Source organism: Anopheles nili, chromosome 2 (genome assembly GCF_943737925.1).
Source record: "Anopheles nili chromosome 2, idAnoNiliSN_F5_01, whole genome shotgun sequence".
Lineage (NCBI taxonomy): Eukaryota > Metazoa > Arthropoda > Insecta > Diptera > Culicidae > Anopheles > Anopheles nili.
Window position 1 is genome coordinate 62,776,041 of NC_071291.1, and position 16,005 is coordinate 62,792,045.

The following is a 16,005-nucleotide window of genomic DNA, read 5'->3' on the forward strand; positions in this document are numbered from 1 at the left end:
GATTTTGATAAATTAATACCAACGAAATATCATGATTGATAGTTGGTGCTTTTTACCATAAAGATCCACCTCAAGTAGCTATGTGTAAGGATTAAATTAACTAAGGTGCTAATTCCATCTCTCCGGTATTCCCTAAGGCTTCATCGAGCAGTGTCCGAATTAGAAAAAGTCCAAAGTTTGCCTGCAAGAGTGTAATTCCACAGAAAAAAAGTCCGATCGGTGGCTGAAGTCAAACGATTCGCAACGTATGGTGGCAACAATGAACGTCTCCAACCGCGCCTACCTTCGTACCACGGTTCAAGGGCACCAAGAAGACCGCCGGCCACAAAACAAACAGAACCAATTGTCGGATGAAACCGCGCCGGAACCCGCGTCGCGCGTAGACAAATAGAAAGTGTTTATCATCGTCAGAGACCCCCGGAAGGCTCCCGCCGGTAAATAGCGTCTGGGTTGGGTCGTGGCGGCCATTCTTCGGGCAGGTAATCAACGACCGCGTGAGGGCGGCTTGAGTAGTTGAAGGGAAGGGTCCCGGTGACTGACACATGACATGGCAGCTCCCTTTCTTACGCTACATCCAGGGCCACTCGCGGGATAAGATCGAAACGGACGCGCGCGCGTGGAGGAGGCTCTTGTTTCAGCGCTTGCTCGGTCGGGTGTGTTCTTCGAGAACGTGGGCGCGTTAGACTCTTCGGGAGGGTTTTGTGGGCTCTCGGGCGTCCTTTGAGCCCCCCACGAGTCATCGGGGAGCGATCAATCAAACGCGTGATCTTCCAACGCGGGACACGAGAACGATCATCTTTCTTCCCGCAGCCCAAAAGTCATCGTTTCTCTCACACACTCGCACACCTTCTGGATGTCAGAATGCTGCCCGTGTGATGGGTTGTGAAGAGGAACGAGGGAATCCTTTTTTCTTGCTCCCTTTTGTGACGCTGCGGCTTTCAAGCGGCGCACCATCGGCAACCCCGTACAAGGTCATGGTATGTGCTAATGAAGAAATTATTCTTGTCGCCGTATCCACCACCGTGAAATGTTTGCACGCGGTCTCATCTTGAGACACGCTCACACACTTGTGCGATTGCACCAAAGTGCAGCGCCCTTTCGTTGGGATGCTTTTCATTCCCGCCCGGCCGGTCGGTGACTGGGTGGGACTTTTCGGAAAGATCGACAGCGAAACGAAACAAAATTCCACCGGCCGCTCGACAAGAAAACCGATGGTCGGCGTTGAACGTTGATTAATCGATCGAAAGGTCGGCCCGCGGGATGCTGGAATGTGGCCGCGCGTTGTAACCGTCGGTTCTGTTGAGCGGCACATGGTCGTTGGTCGCAGGAATGTAACACAGCACAGGGATAACCGGAACGGAAGCGCGCCGTGATGGAATGAGCAGATCGTGCTGAAGGAGTTGTTTGGGGTGAAGATGTACCAGATGCTGGGATGCTTACCTGGAAGTGACAGAAGAAAAAAGCAAGAGATGTATCATTTAGCATCGAGGATACTAAAAAAGGTCACAAAAATGCACCTCTAAGAATACAAAAACAAAACGCTGCTCATCTGTCATCTGTCAAAGGGCGTCTAGGGCGTTGCTATGGTTACTTAGAGTAGGCTTAGACGGCTACGTTCTTGACACGGATTCATCGCAAGGTGCGGCCGTAATTAACACGTTCTCTGTTGTTTCTTAAATCAGCATCCCTCACCCGAGCGACATTTCAACATTTCCCGTTTCCCATTAAACCGAGCCGCGCGATTTGTCATCGCTCTCAGCGGGATGCGATAAAGCGGCGTGACGCGGTGATGTCTTCCACCTCCGGCGGTCGTGCCTACGCAGGACCTGTAATTGCGTGCCGCGCCCAGCACAGAACCTTCAAAGCATCTTCCGTCGCGTCTGTCTCCTTCCGGACGTCTCGAATCGGTTCCATTCTGGTTGAGAGTTCGGGTGGAAAACCCACCGCTCGGCGGAATCATTTGCCTCGATTCGATACACGCCGCAGGTGCGAGCGATCGTCGGATGGGTCGGGAAATGGGCTCCTTAATCGATTATTAACGAATTTAGTTCGCATCCCGCTAGTGGCCGGAGTCGACCCACAGTTGAGACGTAACCGCAATACAACTAATTCATCATTCGCTTCCCTTTCGGCGTAGAGCCATCCGATCGATCGAAAAACCATCAATCCGAGCGCTACAAGCCCTGCGTTCTCGAACCATAAATGGCCACGCGTAGGGCTGCTCCCTCTCGGGGTGGGTGGGTTTCCGTTCCGTCGGTGGATTCGCAACGCCAACTCGAGCGATCGTTCACGCTTTTCTGCCAGCCAGACTAAGCCACGCTGAGTCGCTCCCAGGTCGGGTGCATAATTACTTAATCAATATGTACGGTGCGCGTGTGGCCCCGCAATTGCGCACGTATGTACCACCGATGACGCGCGTTTAGAAAGGGTGCACGAAAAGACAACAGAGGGATGGAGAGAAAAAACACATACACGCACAGAGCCACACCAATCCTCATCATCCCCAATCACACCGAAGCACGTGGGTTACCGGAGGAGGCCAGATTGGAACTGCTCAATAATTTGCCTATGACGAAAGGGTGGTTGGCCGCGATTTGTCTTCGGTGCCCTAGTGGGTCGCGTTATGCAAAGATGCCAACCCCGGGCAGCGAGTGAAAGGAAAAGTCGAACATTCGGGAAGGGAATTTTACGGGGCGTTTCGTCACACAGCGTCCAGCATGTTGTCCCGAATGTTTGCCGTTCGAAAGCTGCTAAAAGCTGCTCGCGGCCAAGGGCTGTAGGGCCCATCCCTAAGGTCCATAAAGGTTCCCGGCGACGGTCGAACGAAAGCGCAACCCTTCTCAGCAGCTGTCGATGGCTGAAGATGTTTACAAATGCCCGGGAAAGTGCTCAACAGGCCTCCCTCCCCAGATAGGGTGGTTGGCGAAGAAAGCAAATGGTTTCACACTTTCCCGAATCGACCCCGGCGGTGTAGTTCGACAAGAAGGTCTCATTCATGGAATAAATAATACAAGCAAAACCCAAACCCCGTTGTGGTGCAACAAATTAAAAAAAAACACACACACCAAAGAACGCCATATTGAGGGGGATTAACATGGCGGTAAAGATTTCCGGTTTCAATGCTGACGCTTTCATTGATATTTTGATAAGCGTGCCAGTGACCGACACAGCACGCGGCAGCCCACCAAGAAATTCCTTTCCGATGACACGCGATCGCGAGGTGGGCTGCTCGTGGGGGAGATGTTTTCACATCGTTTCCCACGCGCAGAATCGCTCATGCAAATCATACGGATCCTCCCTCTCCACGAGGCACAACAGGCGGCCGTGGATTTCGCTTTCGTTTGTGGCTAGCAAAGTCTCCGTTTGAGACTTACGGGGAACAATGTGCTTCGAACCGAAACGAGCCAACGTGGCTCGTGGATGGATCGAAGCTTAAAACCCACCCAACTGATCAGGGATGTAAAGGTGGACTAGTGGCCTTTGATGCTTCGGGGAGCGCACTGAGAACCAGCGAAAAGCCATCCTTCCCTATTCCGTTGCTTTTTGTTTGGTATGTGTGTTTCATTCCGTGTGGAATTTCTCGTTCGTTTTAAAACTGAACAAATAGCACCTTGTGAGTGAGAGTGGTATAAATAGTTTGCGAGAAGACGGCCTTTCAACTTCACCAAAGTAGGCTGTTTTTTTTTGTTCGACTAACCACCCACCACCAGAGCCGCCAAGCGTATGGTAATCGGGCTATAAAAATATATCACCTAGCGCTCGATCGTGAGGACACCCCGGCACAGCTTTCTTTCGACGCCTCGACGAAAGCTCAACGGTCGTGAAAAGACACTGCCGCCGGACATCCGATACGATGGCGCTGTGCGGATCGTGGAATGTGACACTCAACGAGGGCGCAAAACCGGGCCTGAGCCCAAGAGGTGCGTTAATGATGCTCATGCACTGCGTTGTTCGCGAGCTGGATGCGTTGCTTTTTTTTCGCAACATTGTACAGGTTTGATGCGCAGGATTGGTACATTGTATGTTACACAACGAGCGAGGATCGCACGAATGGAAGCGACTGATCGGGAAGGGACGATTGCGGGTTCGCGCAGGCTGCACCTTTCAATTAAATAACGCTTAGCTAGTGAGCCGTTAGTGGGATGCAAAAGCGGCTTTCCGGCCGTTAGCGAAGACGAAGACACGGCGACTCAACGTGATTTGTGATAATCGGGTGCAATTGCGAATCATGTGGGGTTGTGAGGTTGTGTCTCGTATATTTCTTGCAAGTATGTTTAATGTAATGCTATGCTAAGAGCACCAGGAACCCGTGCAGAAGTGTCGCAAAGCGTCTCCTTTCAACGGCAACAGATTCATTATGAGGTGGAAAAAATACGTAGCAATAACTGACAGCCTCTCACGGCTGGGTGAACTTGAACGTGAGTTGATCAAGGGTACAACACATCACTGTTGGTGGCTGCGTGCTCTGACTGGCCTTTTTTTTCCCACCGGTTCGATCGACGCAATGCACCGGCTCCAGATCGCGCGATCGAGCGTGATCCCGTTTGTGCTATTATTGTAATTTTTATTATTTATTATCGAGGCTACGCGGTGGAAGGAATTCATCATTCACGTACTTCTGCCTGTCCTAGTACACCTGGCACGACCTGGTGAGAGTATGAGTGCGCGAGCTGCACACCTCAAGGCTCTCCGCCTGCCGCCAGGGGGCGGTTTTTTGTGTTCCGAATGGAATTTCAATATCACCGTAATTTATTGCGCTGCTCCAGATTCGCGGCCGCCGGGGAGCCTTTTCTTGGTCAACCGGGACCCAGGTCAATTGTAGTCTACTTCCTGATTCTCGGGAGCGGAGTTTCGCTTGTATGCTCGCGAGAAGTGCAACAAAGCGTACTGGGCGAGAACTCGCTGGACCGAATGATGGGGGAGAAAGTGAAGGTAATCGAGAGGAGTTGGGAATGAATTCCAGTGGAAAGCAATGAGTATGCTATGATTGGTTTGTTTGCAAACTTTTTCTACTAAAAAATCGACATTTAATACCTCCAAAAAGCGTTTAAAAATAAATTGGCAGCGTTGAAGTCTTTTGATGAAATTTAAGCGACGAACCCCCCGTAAAAATATCAAATAATAATCAATTAGTTGATATGTTTATTTATATTTATTTCTTTTGCACTTTTTGTTATCAAACAACTGCTATATTGCTTTTCAAGAATTAATGAGCGTCTTTACACATAAATCCGTGCTGTAAAGCTTAAAATCCGTTCATCAGCAGCTTCATAAGCATTGAAGTCTCTTGTTATTATTTAGGCGGCAAACCTCCTAGCAACAACAAACACTTCAGGGTATTGACGAACACGGTTTATTGAAAGCTTATTGGATCTGAATGTGCCTGCATCAACATCGCACCGGTCATATATTCGATCGGTGCCCATTCCAGACCAAACCGCGTATCTTACACGGTCGCTCATTTGTAGTGCCAGATCACGCCGCTCACGAATGACGATCACTTGTCCTTAGCAGGCGAAGGTCAATCTCGTGGCGTGGATCTTCTGAATACCACCGCTAGCCGCTAACATTTGAGGAGAGGGAAGCAGAAAAAAAAGTAAAACGATCGGTCAACATTCGGCGCTGCATCGAATGCTTTTGATGTGGTTTTTCTCGGGAGGGTCGCTTTTTGAGGCTGTTATTTTTAGCAAACAGGTTCCGAGTTTGCGCCGCTGAAGCTCGCTCGCTGTTCTCACCAGTTTTGATAGGTTTGGCGTCTTGGCGGGTCGTAAACCGGTGGAATTCTTGGTAGCTTAATGCTCGGATTGATAGAATTAAAACTTTTGATTAAACACTATAGTCCGTTGGCTTTACAGCCTTACAAACATAATTGATTACAAACGGCACATTGTACGATGCCTTTTAAGGATGTGTGCTGAATTCCAACCACTAAAATTACGAGGGACAGTGTTATATCGGCCACCATCAAAGCGGGAAGTGTTTCTATGGATCCATCCGGCCTATCTCTAAGCTCGCTGGTTGCCCTTTTTCGATTCTAATTTCAAGGAACGAACGAACCGCAACACCTTGTTGCCTTCTAGAAACGGCCTCAGCTCGATTAACCGAACAAGTAAACAACCATTTTGTGCCAAATAAGGACACTGTGCGTCCGTCGATAAAGCGCCTTGCAGGTGAGCGGCCTGTGGTTGGCAGAATGTAACAAAAGCATGCCATCGTTAGACGAAATCGGCGTGTCGTGGCCACACATCCGGCCGCCATAAATTCGGTGCGGAATTTGGCACGGCCATTCCTCAAAGCTCACATTTCGCAGCACTGTTCCAAATATTCATCGCCAATTTTTTTGTTTATTTGACTGATGGAGACAGAGCTCAAACAATGACATAAGCGAACAGTCCTTCCCTGCACGATGGTGATTTGGGTTGCGGTGCGATATGAATAGCGCAAACAAAAACCATCCTACTGGCATTATGTGTGTGGTGTTGGTTTTCGAAAAGCAAGAAAAAAAAATCTATACATGTAGCTGAAAAGTTTTTTGTTCTTCTACGAAGTGAAGAACACCACACACGTTTCACCACACGTTGGTCACCAAAAACGGGAATCGAATAGTTGCGAAAAAGCACCGGCTTCGGCCACGGCTCGGCGCACAATCGACCACCTTCCAAACATGGGGAAACAGGATGATGCAACCCCTTTTCCAGCGAGGAGGTTGTGATGGAAGGTTTCCAGAACACCGAATACGAAAGCAATTACCCAACCGATTCTTTCCAGCCCTCGTACGGCCGGTTGATTGGGACGTGGATCGAAGCGTTAAATTTCGATAATTCCCGGCGCGCTGGCAGCCGGCGATCGGTCTTTTTTTTCGGGTCTGTACGATCGCCCAAATCAAGCTGGTGCTGGTGTTTACATTCGGGAGCGAAATTCACCTCCTCCTCTTTTATTTCTCTCCCCATGGGGTATCGATCGACGCAAATATTGACCGAACGCGGTGCGGCGGAAGTACGGCACGGACCTAGAACCGGTACCGCTACGGCCAATTAAACCTAGCCCCGAGTTCTGCACCTGGGCAGGGTGGAGAAAGCTAGGCTAACAGTTTTTTTTCTGCCTCTCTAGCCCATAAAAAAGGAGCGTATCAATAAAAGGCCCGGCTGAACCGAGGGCGAGTGAAGCGGATGGGGCAATCGGGCAATCGAGGGCTCCCGTCGGGAAGAGGTTGTAATTGTGCTTACTGATTTCGGACTGACCTAATTTAAGGTGTGATTAGAAACGCGTGCTTAAAAAGGCAATGTGGAATGAGGAATTGGGAAGATTTATCGAGAGGGAAGATTTCGAGAGCTGGAATGGAAAGCGATTGTGACGAGGTGGATTGATACATGCTTTAAATTAAACTGACAAAATGTTCATACATTTCCTTTAAATAAAATATAACATGTAACACTCTCTTTTGGATTGCATAAAGCGCATACACTATTGATTGCATAAAGCACCTTCATAGTCGTGTAATATGACGCTCGGACATTACTCCAAAGAATGCGACAATTTAACCATCCTACAGACAAACAGTAAATTCCAGCCACATAATTGTTGCTGCCAATCATTTCCTGCTTTGAAAGTTGTGGTTATGGTTGATAATAATTTCACTTGCTCGACGAAAAATGTTCCGAATGCCGCAACATTCCTGGGTGGAGTGATTATCTTTATGGGGCAGTAATAATACCTGTGTGCCAAATTAGGAAGCGTTGCTTTCAACTCCATGCATAATTCCTCCGTGTGTGCGTGGTTACTCCAACCAAGAGGAGGATAAGTTCTGTTCCAAGCAACCGACATCGGCTAAATTTGGCATCCGGATGGATTAGGTAAGGACTCGAAATAATTCCACCTAACGTTTCCGTTATCAGTTTTTTTGTCAGCCCGCAGTTCCGGAAGCAGCTGCAGCATAGCTATGATCGAGCTGCAAGCATTGGTATGAGCTCAATTACACCACTCATGCTGCCTGAATCCCGTGTGCACCGATATTTAGTTCGGAATGTGCGCACTAAAACGCACCACCGTTATCAACAATCGGCTGGCCGGGAAAATAGTTCCACGAAACCTATTCGATGTTAGGAAATTGGTCATAATTGTGTGAAGAAATAGTTCGAGCTCAAATAAAAAAAAGGGAGCCCTCTAATCGCTCGGCTAATGAATACATTCTCGATGCAACGGTGGTCGATAAAATCCCCCATTACGGGGTGGCATACGCGCGTGATAAATCGGGCGTTACACGTGCCACGCATCTGGCGATTGCGGCAGCAAATTCCCCAGATGATGTTTCCGCGTGCGTCACCCAGATCGCCATGGAGTCAGCAAAAATGGGAAGCCTGCGACTCACCAGTCCGGACACTGGGCCTGCGCTTACGAGTGAACAACATTGCACACATCACCCGATGGTGCATCCATTTGCCTGCGAGGCTAAACGATCCATGACCATCGGTTGTGATCGCTGCCGTACTCGTCGTTGACGCCATGCGTTCACCAACAGTGGGCCACATTGTACGGATGGCAGTCAGTTAGGGAGCGATTTTATGAGCTTGGATTGCACCCGAACGAGACGCTAATGCGCGGTACGCGTGGAACAGCTCCGAGTGGTGGAGAAAGATCACCTAGATCGTCGATCGCCGATGTGTGCAAAAGTGCACCGACGTCAACCTACATGCGATCGACGACCGTTTGGGTGGTTTAGAGCAGGGTGAGTGGGTGGGCTTGGGGAAGGAGATGCAAAAGACAAAAAACGACATAACGATCCGCTTCCAGTCCACATCGCGGTGCATAGGCGCGAAGGTTACCCAGTTTAGACGATAGAAAAAAACAGCCCCAGCTTCGAGAGCAAGGAACATTCGAAAGCCTACTCGGATGATTTTGCTAACAAGCGGAGCAAATGAAGGTGAGAGAGAGAGAGAAAGAGAGCACAAATGTGCCCTCTGAACAGATGAGATGGAGAGTGCATAGAACACGCGGGTTGCATCATTTGCGCGGGTTCGAAGGCGCACGCGCGCGCGAGACTGGGAAATGGAGTTTTGCTGTGTTTGTCGTTGTCGCTGTGCCGTTGGAATGAAAATAACAAAAACACATGAATGGGTAGGGTTTGTTTGTGGAGGGCACGATGTGGGTTACATAACTCGACGACAAATCCGCCGAGAAAGGGAAATGCAAAAATATTCTCTCCGTCAAATAGTGGAAAAAAAATCCAGGCCAGCTTGCGTAGAAGTAACGCGATGACTCAAGACAGTATTGCGCCATTACGAGGTGCACCTTAAACGATCCGTAGTAGAGCAGGAAAGCATGGAATGGTTTGTTTTTTCTCGGTTTCAGACATTGAAAAAAAGCTTCACAGACACTCCGTGCATGTCGATCTAATGAAAAATAGTATTAAATCACTCATCGCCATGCATTCGACGCATCAAGCTTTAACGACATGCCTCAAAGCTCAACGGACGCTCCCTGAAGGGTGGCATTTTTCTTTCCGTTGGCTCTTCTCAACCGCGTCGAACCACTCAATCTCGCCCTTTTGGTGCGCGGTAAAAAAAAACGACAGGAATGCTCCCCATTGCCCGCCGCCCTTCAAATCACCATCATTAACGGTTTGTTTGGGACTTTCACCCACGCCCCACAGGGTACGCGCCTCGCGGTCACGTGGACGGCTTTTCAGCGTTTCCACCAAAAAGTTCCTCCCAACGCGGGCAGGCGCAAACAAGGCGGCTCTGAAGCGTTTAATTTCTTCCGCCATATAAATTACCATCCCGCGAGCGGGGGTGCATGAGATTGGGTGATGGGGAAGCCCATTGAGTTTGTGGTGGGTGAAGCTGTGGGACATGAAGCCAACTAAACCCTCGCTGGATCGTTAATGGCCCGGGAAGGCTGGAGAAGCTGGATGAGTCCGCGTGTTTGCGGTCAGGCCCTGTGATCGATGGGAGGCGTAAGGGCACCCAAGAAGAACCCCCCTACCTGTGAAGAAGAGAGGAGGGGGGGGGGGAAGGGGACGAAAAAAAATCTGTCAGCCCCGATGATGGTCCCAATCGACCGAATCCGGCGCGATCCCGAGATGAACGAATCCACTTAATTGAATAAGCATTTCGCTCATTTTTATTACGTGGAACCGATTAAGGAGATCTTCCCCAGAGCGGGTGGGGAATTCCTTAGACCAACGCGACTATCTCACACACATGCGTGTGTGTGTGTGTGTGTGTGTTCCAAAAGCTCGAAAAGATCAAGTTGATGATGGCAATAAAAACGCGCATTCAGCACGGTCAAGAACCATCACCGTTCGGGCTCTCGCTCGCTCGCCTGACTCTTGAGATGTAAATTAAAATAAAAACACACTCGATCGGGTGGAGTGCCGTCTTTTATGAACCTTCCCCATGTTTTCCGGGTCCACTGGGAAGACGCCAAAAAAAAAAACAAAACTGCGCTTAATATCCCCCTTCGAGATAAGCTCACCCTCCTGTCGGGTGGAGCCGAAACGAAAGCTCACACGCGCGTCACTGGAACCCGGAGACCGGCCGTCAGGTGGAACGGAATGGCTAGGCAAACCGAATGTCAGAGGTTCGCGCGATCCACGTACGTACGCGTACGGGTGAAAAAGGCGGTTCCGAGGGTTGGAGGTGTGTATAATGATAAAAATTCTTTCGCTCCTAGGTGGGGCGCGGTCGCGCAAGAACCCCGCAGGACGCGGAAACCTGTTTTTGCGTTCGAAAAGCACCCGTGAGCACCGTTTTCGTTCGTGAAAAGTGATACAAAAATCCACATCCACATTGTCGCTTCGCGTGCTCGACCGCGATCTGCATGGCCGGGACGTAATAGCGAAAAAGCCCAACGCGGGCTTCTCAAGTTTGCGTCCGGCGCGCGATGGCGGCATGGCCACTGGCGATGGCTTTGGTGCGAGAGCCCGTGCTGGAATGTTTATCTTATATACACTTGATCCGACCGAAATGTTCGCACCCAACAATGTGCGGCTCGGTCGCTCTCTTTTCTGCGGTCGCTGACCGAACCGGGCTGCCGGGACTGTCACTGGTAACTGGCCACGCTTTTGCGGCGTTGCTGACACGTTGCTAAATGAGCCCCTCGGGGGTTTGGTGGGGTTTAGACGTCGTTTAGAAGGTGGAAAAGCTGCAGCAAAATCGTAGAAAATGTTAACGTATCGTTTCGGGCTATAACGACGACCGAACGAGTCGGGAAAAAGATTGCAAAACTATTTTAAATAGTCATTCATACTGGGTACAATAGTGATCTAACAATAACTATCGTTTTGGAGATGATCTTAAGCTTATTTGTATTATACTGAGTTTTACAAAAATCGTTACTACTCTGTTTAGTGCTGGAAAACTTCAAGATACAACTCAGAAAAAATGGTATTTCAAAGAAACGCATTTCCTGTATTAATACGCCACCTGCCGGAAGGCGATCTTTGATATACGCATCCTTGCACTCGTATCAGAAACCCATAATTTTCCAACCCCGATGCGATGAGCGATGGAAAGTAATTTCCCATGCTGATAAACCCACCCCGACCCGGGTCCAAAACAGCACCCCAACCTCGCATGCTCCTCCAGACAAGAGTTAGAAAGCAACCCGAGCTATGAAATTACTCAATCACACGAATGTGACACGCACTCGGACCCCGCGAGAGGTGTCTCCTCGCTCAGACGCTGACGAAGATCGATAAATCAACACAAGGAAATCATGTCACCGGAACTTGCGCAAAAAAAAAACACAACACCCCACGGAACCGGCCGCTTTTCGTATTGCGCAAGTCACCATCCCTTGCGTCGTTGATGCACCCCCTTGGCGCAGGGAGGAAAATGCCCTCGCGAAAGAAAAACTAATAGCTTCGGCCCCCCGTGCACACACACACACACGCACGCATGAAGGCCTGATTTGCATCATCGTGCTCGCGCGCAGGACAAACGAAGCGAAACACCTTCGATCGGGAAGGTGTTCGAGCAGCCGCAAATCCGCCGGTTCTAGCGCTTGATCCCGGGGACGGCATCATTTGCATAAACTCGCAATAGATGCCCCCCACCCTTCTCCCCATGCTCCACACGACAGGCGAGAAGGTTAAGGGGGGGGGGGAAAGCGCACAAACTCACGCACACACAATCCTGCTGGGATGGGACGCTTCCCGAGTTTCGGAAAACGAGTTCTTCGCAGATCCCCCGGGCAGATCTTGTTGCCCTGTGCGAGACTCGACGGTTGGGGGGAACTTGTTTTTCCGGTTGCACAAAAACAACAGCGCCACATCCCTCGCACACCGCGATAAGAGATCGCGCGCGTGCGTGCGTGTGTGTGTGTGTGTGCCGAAGCGCGCGCGCATTTCTCGAGGGCCCAAAATCGCACTTTCGAAAGCACCGATCAACTCCTGCTGGACATTGGTTTTCGCTGTCGTACCAACCCCCCCCCCCCCCCCCCCCGATAACGATCAAGATCCATTGGTGTTGAGGATGTGATGCAGGGTATGTGGTTAAGGGAGAAACGGGGACCAGGTCTAAAACGATATCACCTCGCGAGGATCAGGTTGATGACGGCCGGTGGATGAAATCTGATGTTGTCTATCGGCGCGCGATCGCAATGTTCGATCGTTTCGGGCGCCTCGCATCGGACTTCCTGCCTTGTCTCAGGTGTTCCCAACGAACGAGAGGGAGCTGTTTTTTTTGGAGTATGTTTAAGGTACACACCCCGGGGGCGAATAGGTGCACCGAACGGGATCGACTGGTGTAACTGTGGATCGATTCCGATCGAGTGCGTTTGATCGCGCGGGCGTTAAGCGGGGCGTGAAGCCAAATGCAAGCCCCAAGCTCGTCATCCGGAAGGTAGTACAGGATGGAAAAAGCCCCCACCCCCACGTCCTCTAACCATCACACTTCCTCTCGATCGCAGGACCCGCGGGCGAAAGCGCATTTTGGCCCGTCCGAACTCTCGAACCTCTCGCTGGGGGTGTGATTTACAAGCGCCGGGGATTCGCTCGCTGCTACACTGGCCCCCACGCGTCCAGACCTTTTTCTGAGATTTGTGGCTTTATTAGCGATGGTTTTTCTCCGTGTGGTTCGAATTTCCACCGTCCGGGTGGTCCCTGCGACTTTGGGTTGAGAGATGAACGCTCAGCCGCTTCCGGCCCTGGGGTATTTGATCCGGTTCCATAACGATCGCGATGGTTATCGAGCGATGATATAAAACTCTCATCCACCCCGATGCCGTCTGCAACAAACGCCAATGTTTTCTTTTTTCTTTTTTAATTTGCTCGCTTTTAATTTCCTTCCCTCCAGTAACCGCTTCGGTAGCCCTCCGTTTACCAGTGCAGGGTGGGTTGTTTTCTCCACCCTAAAATTGCCACAATTAACACACGTCCGTCAATCGGACGGGCGCAATTTGTCGCGGTCGTAATGTTTCCCTCTCTCGCAGGCTCTTTCAACCACACACACACACACGCACCCGTGGAGGCGCATATTTCGCGTGGCATGTCGCGGAGATGTCATGTTTTAAAGTGGCAATGAATGACGGTCGGCCACGTGGGATGATGAAGTACCTTGTCCAAGTCCAATCCACCTCCGGTTCCGGTGTTACAGCGCACGCCAGTGTGTGTGTGTGTGTGTGTGGAAATAAACGCAGACAAACCAGCGCGAACGAATTAAAATGCTTTATTTCCGCGCGAACGAGGAAAATGTGTGCCGAAGGAGGAGTTCGATTGGAGTTTTCCGCGTTGCACCTACGCGATCGATGTTCGTGATCGTTGATCGGTGGGGTCTTTGGCGCAAGCTTCCGCAAGGGATGTTTAAGGTGTTTAAGGTGGTGTTTTAGACACCCGCAGATACCTTCAAGGGGTGGGAAAACTTTGCACACACCAGCCTTCCGATCGGAACGATTCACTTTCCGTTTCAGCCCTCCGGGAACGGACGGAAGCTTTGAATCGATGCGAACATGCGTACGTTATTGTACGCGATCACTTGCTTTCTTTTCGTGTTATCGGGCACAATTGGAGTGGATCGTGTGGCTAGTTGATTCTACAAATCGGAAAACAACCGATCAGGCGATCAAGCGATCAATGGCGACCTAACGTTAGCAAATTAACGCATGTTAAAACGCCTGCTCCTTAGGTAGGTTGGTTGTAATACTTTTGAAAAAAAAATCAAATAAAACGAATTGGATTGCTATCAAATGCAAATTTTCCAGTCCATTATTCAACGGCTTACTTTCCGTGCCGATGAAACATGATACCCGCGCCTCGCCTGACACATGATGGGCAGTCATCCATCCCTGGGAGATTCCGGCATAACAGTAAAAAAGCTAGGTTACAAAATGCATTTATTACCGCGGTTCCCATAACTTTCCGGATATGGGATTCGTGGAGGGAGACAACTGCGAGCCGAGTGAAGAAAAGGGAGGTGAAAAAAATGAGCTAAGACTCAATATTTATCGATCCATATTCAAACAACCCCAAACACGCCGAGACGCCGAGAGTGGGCGAATGCGTGGCCATTCTGAGTGACGGGAGCAAGCGAACAGTGAATACAAAAAAAAAACAGGTATCGCACCCGAGCCTCCCAACCGCTTCCCTGTTTAAGCTGAGGTGAAAATGAGGACGGTGGAGGCGGAGGTAGTAACGAAAAATAACCCCACCGATCGTCAGCCCACGGAAAGGATCAATGAACCGCGTCCAGCCAGTGCCCGTTAGCGCGCACGTGACGCTCGACGTCCCCTAGCCATCGATAAACATTATGATTCGTATGCAAATGATGCTAAACCCCCGCCCATTGGGTGGAATTCCAGCACCCCACCATGGAGCCAGCCAGAAAGAGGCCGAAACCATCCGTGTGTGGGCCGAAACGGAAAGGGAAACCCTCGATCGGATCGTAGCTTTACCTGTGTCCCGTTTTCCACGGGAGCGGCTGGTGCGGAGTGAGGTGAGTGAGGGCAGCAATTACACCCCACGACCCCTCCTGGGGATGTCAAGCCTCAAGTCCCGCCCACCTCCCCCCTAAGCCAGCCAAGCGTTGCACAATCGATACAATTAAACCGGGAGTAAACCGGCCCGAGTGACAGTTGGCTTCGCTGTCAAACGGGGGCTGCACTTGTCATTTGCATGCGATGTAACTTCCTGCCAACCCACTTTCCCTAGCGCTTCCGTTGGGCGTAATTGGGCGGGTGAGGGCAGCCTTATTCGCGAGCAACGGGCCGGTAGAAATTAGCCGGGACACCATTTACGGGGACACGAGTGACACATTTCGTAATGTGGCCAATGCGATTGGCTAATAATCTTCTGATGCAATGAACGGGTCGATCGCGACGATCGTGACGATCGGAGTTAGATGGTTTGGACCTACCTTTACGCTTAAGGATGTAGTTCTTCTTGTAGAGCCACCAGAGCAACACCGCCACCAGGACGATCGCGAACAGCGTCCCAAAGATGGCTCCGGCAATGTCCCCTCCACCGTAGCAGGATTCGTTCTCCATCGCACCAGCTCAGACAGTCAGGCGAGGGCTCAGAACTTGGCGCCACCACACGCGAGACCGTCCGTTCGGAAAATGAGCTCACACGCACTCGTCACACACGTGCTGGAAAGACTCACTCGTCGCAGTGTTAGCGCAAATTCCTGGGATCTTCAAAAATCACTCAAAAAAAATAATAATCACAAGCACACGCGCGATCGCACAAGCGAGATTCACTTCTTACTCAAGGATCACCGCGCGTAACATCGCCCGCGCGACGGAGCACTTATTGCGGCAAAAAATATACCCACGCAAAATACACCGCGATCGAGGCGCAATTTAGCCACACAATCTTCCAATCACACTCACTCGCGATGGGCCGGAAAAGGGCCACTCTGTGCCACAACAGGCACGCACTTTCGCGTTCGCAGGGGCGCAAATCGCATCTGAAGCGCACGGTCTGGCACGTACGCGCGCACGCCCGCAAATAATATATCCAGCTGCTTGCGGGCCTCGATTTTCGGTTGGGGGCTCGTTCAGTTCCCCCAC

The 16,005-nt window shown here is 50.6% G+C and overlaps 1 protein-coding gene across 1 annotated transcript in view; it reads right to left on the reverse strand.

Annotated features, from left to right (window-relative positions):
• The window catches only part of LOC128731679 (uncharacterized), a 42,257-nt gene extending 26,777 nt beyond the window's left edge, over positions 1 to 15,480 (reverse strand). The window contains exon 1 of the mRNA XM_053824811.1: positions 15,351 to 15,480. Coding sequence (XP_053680786.1) covers positions 15,351 to 15,480 — 130 coding nt within the window. The remainder of the gene's footprint in view (positions 1 to 15,350) is intronic.
• Positions 15,481 to 16,005: the final 525 nt, after the last annotated feature.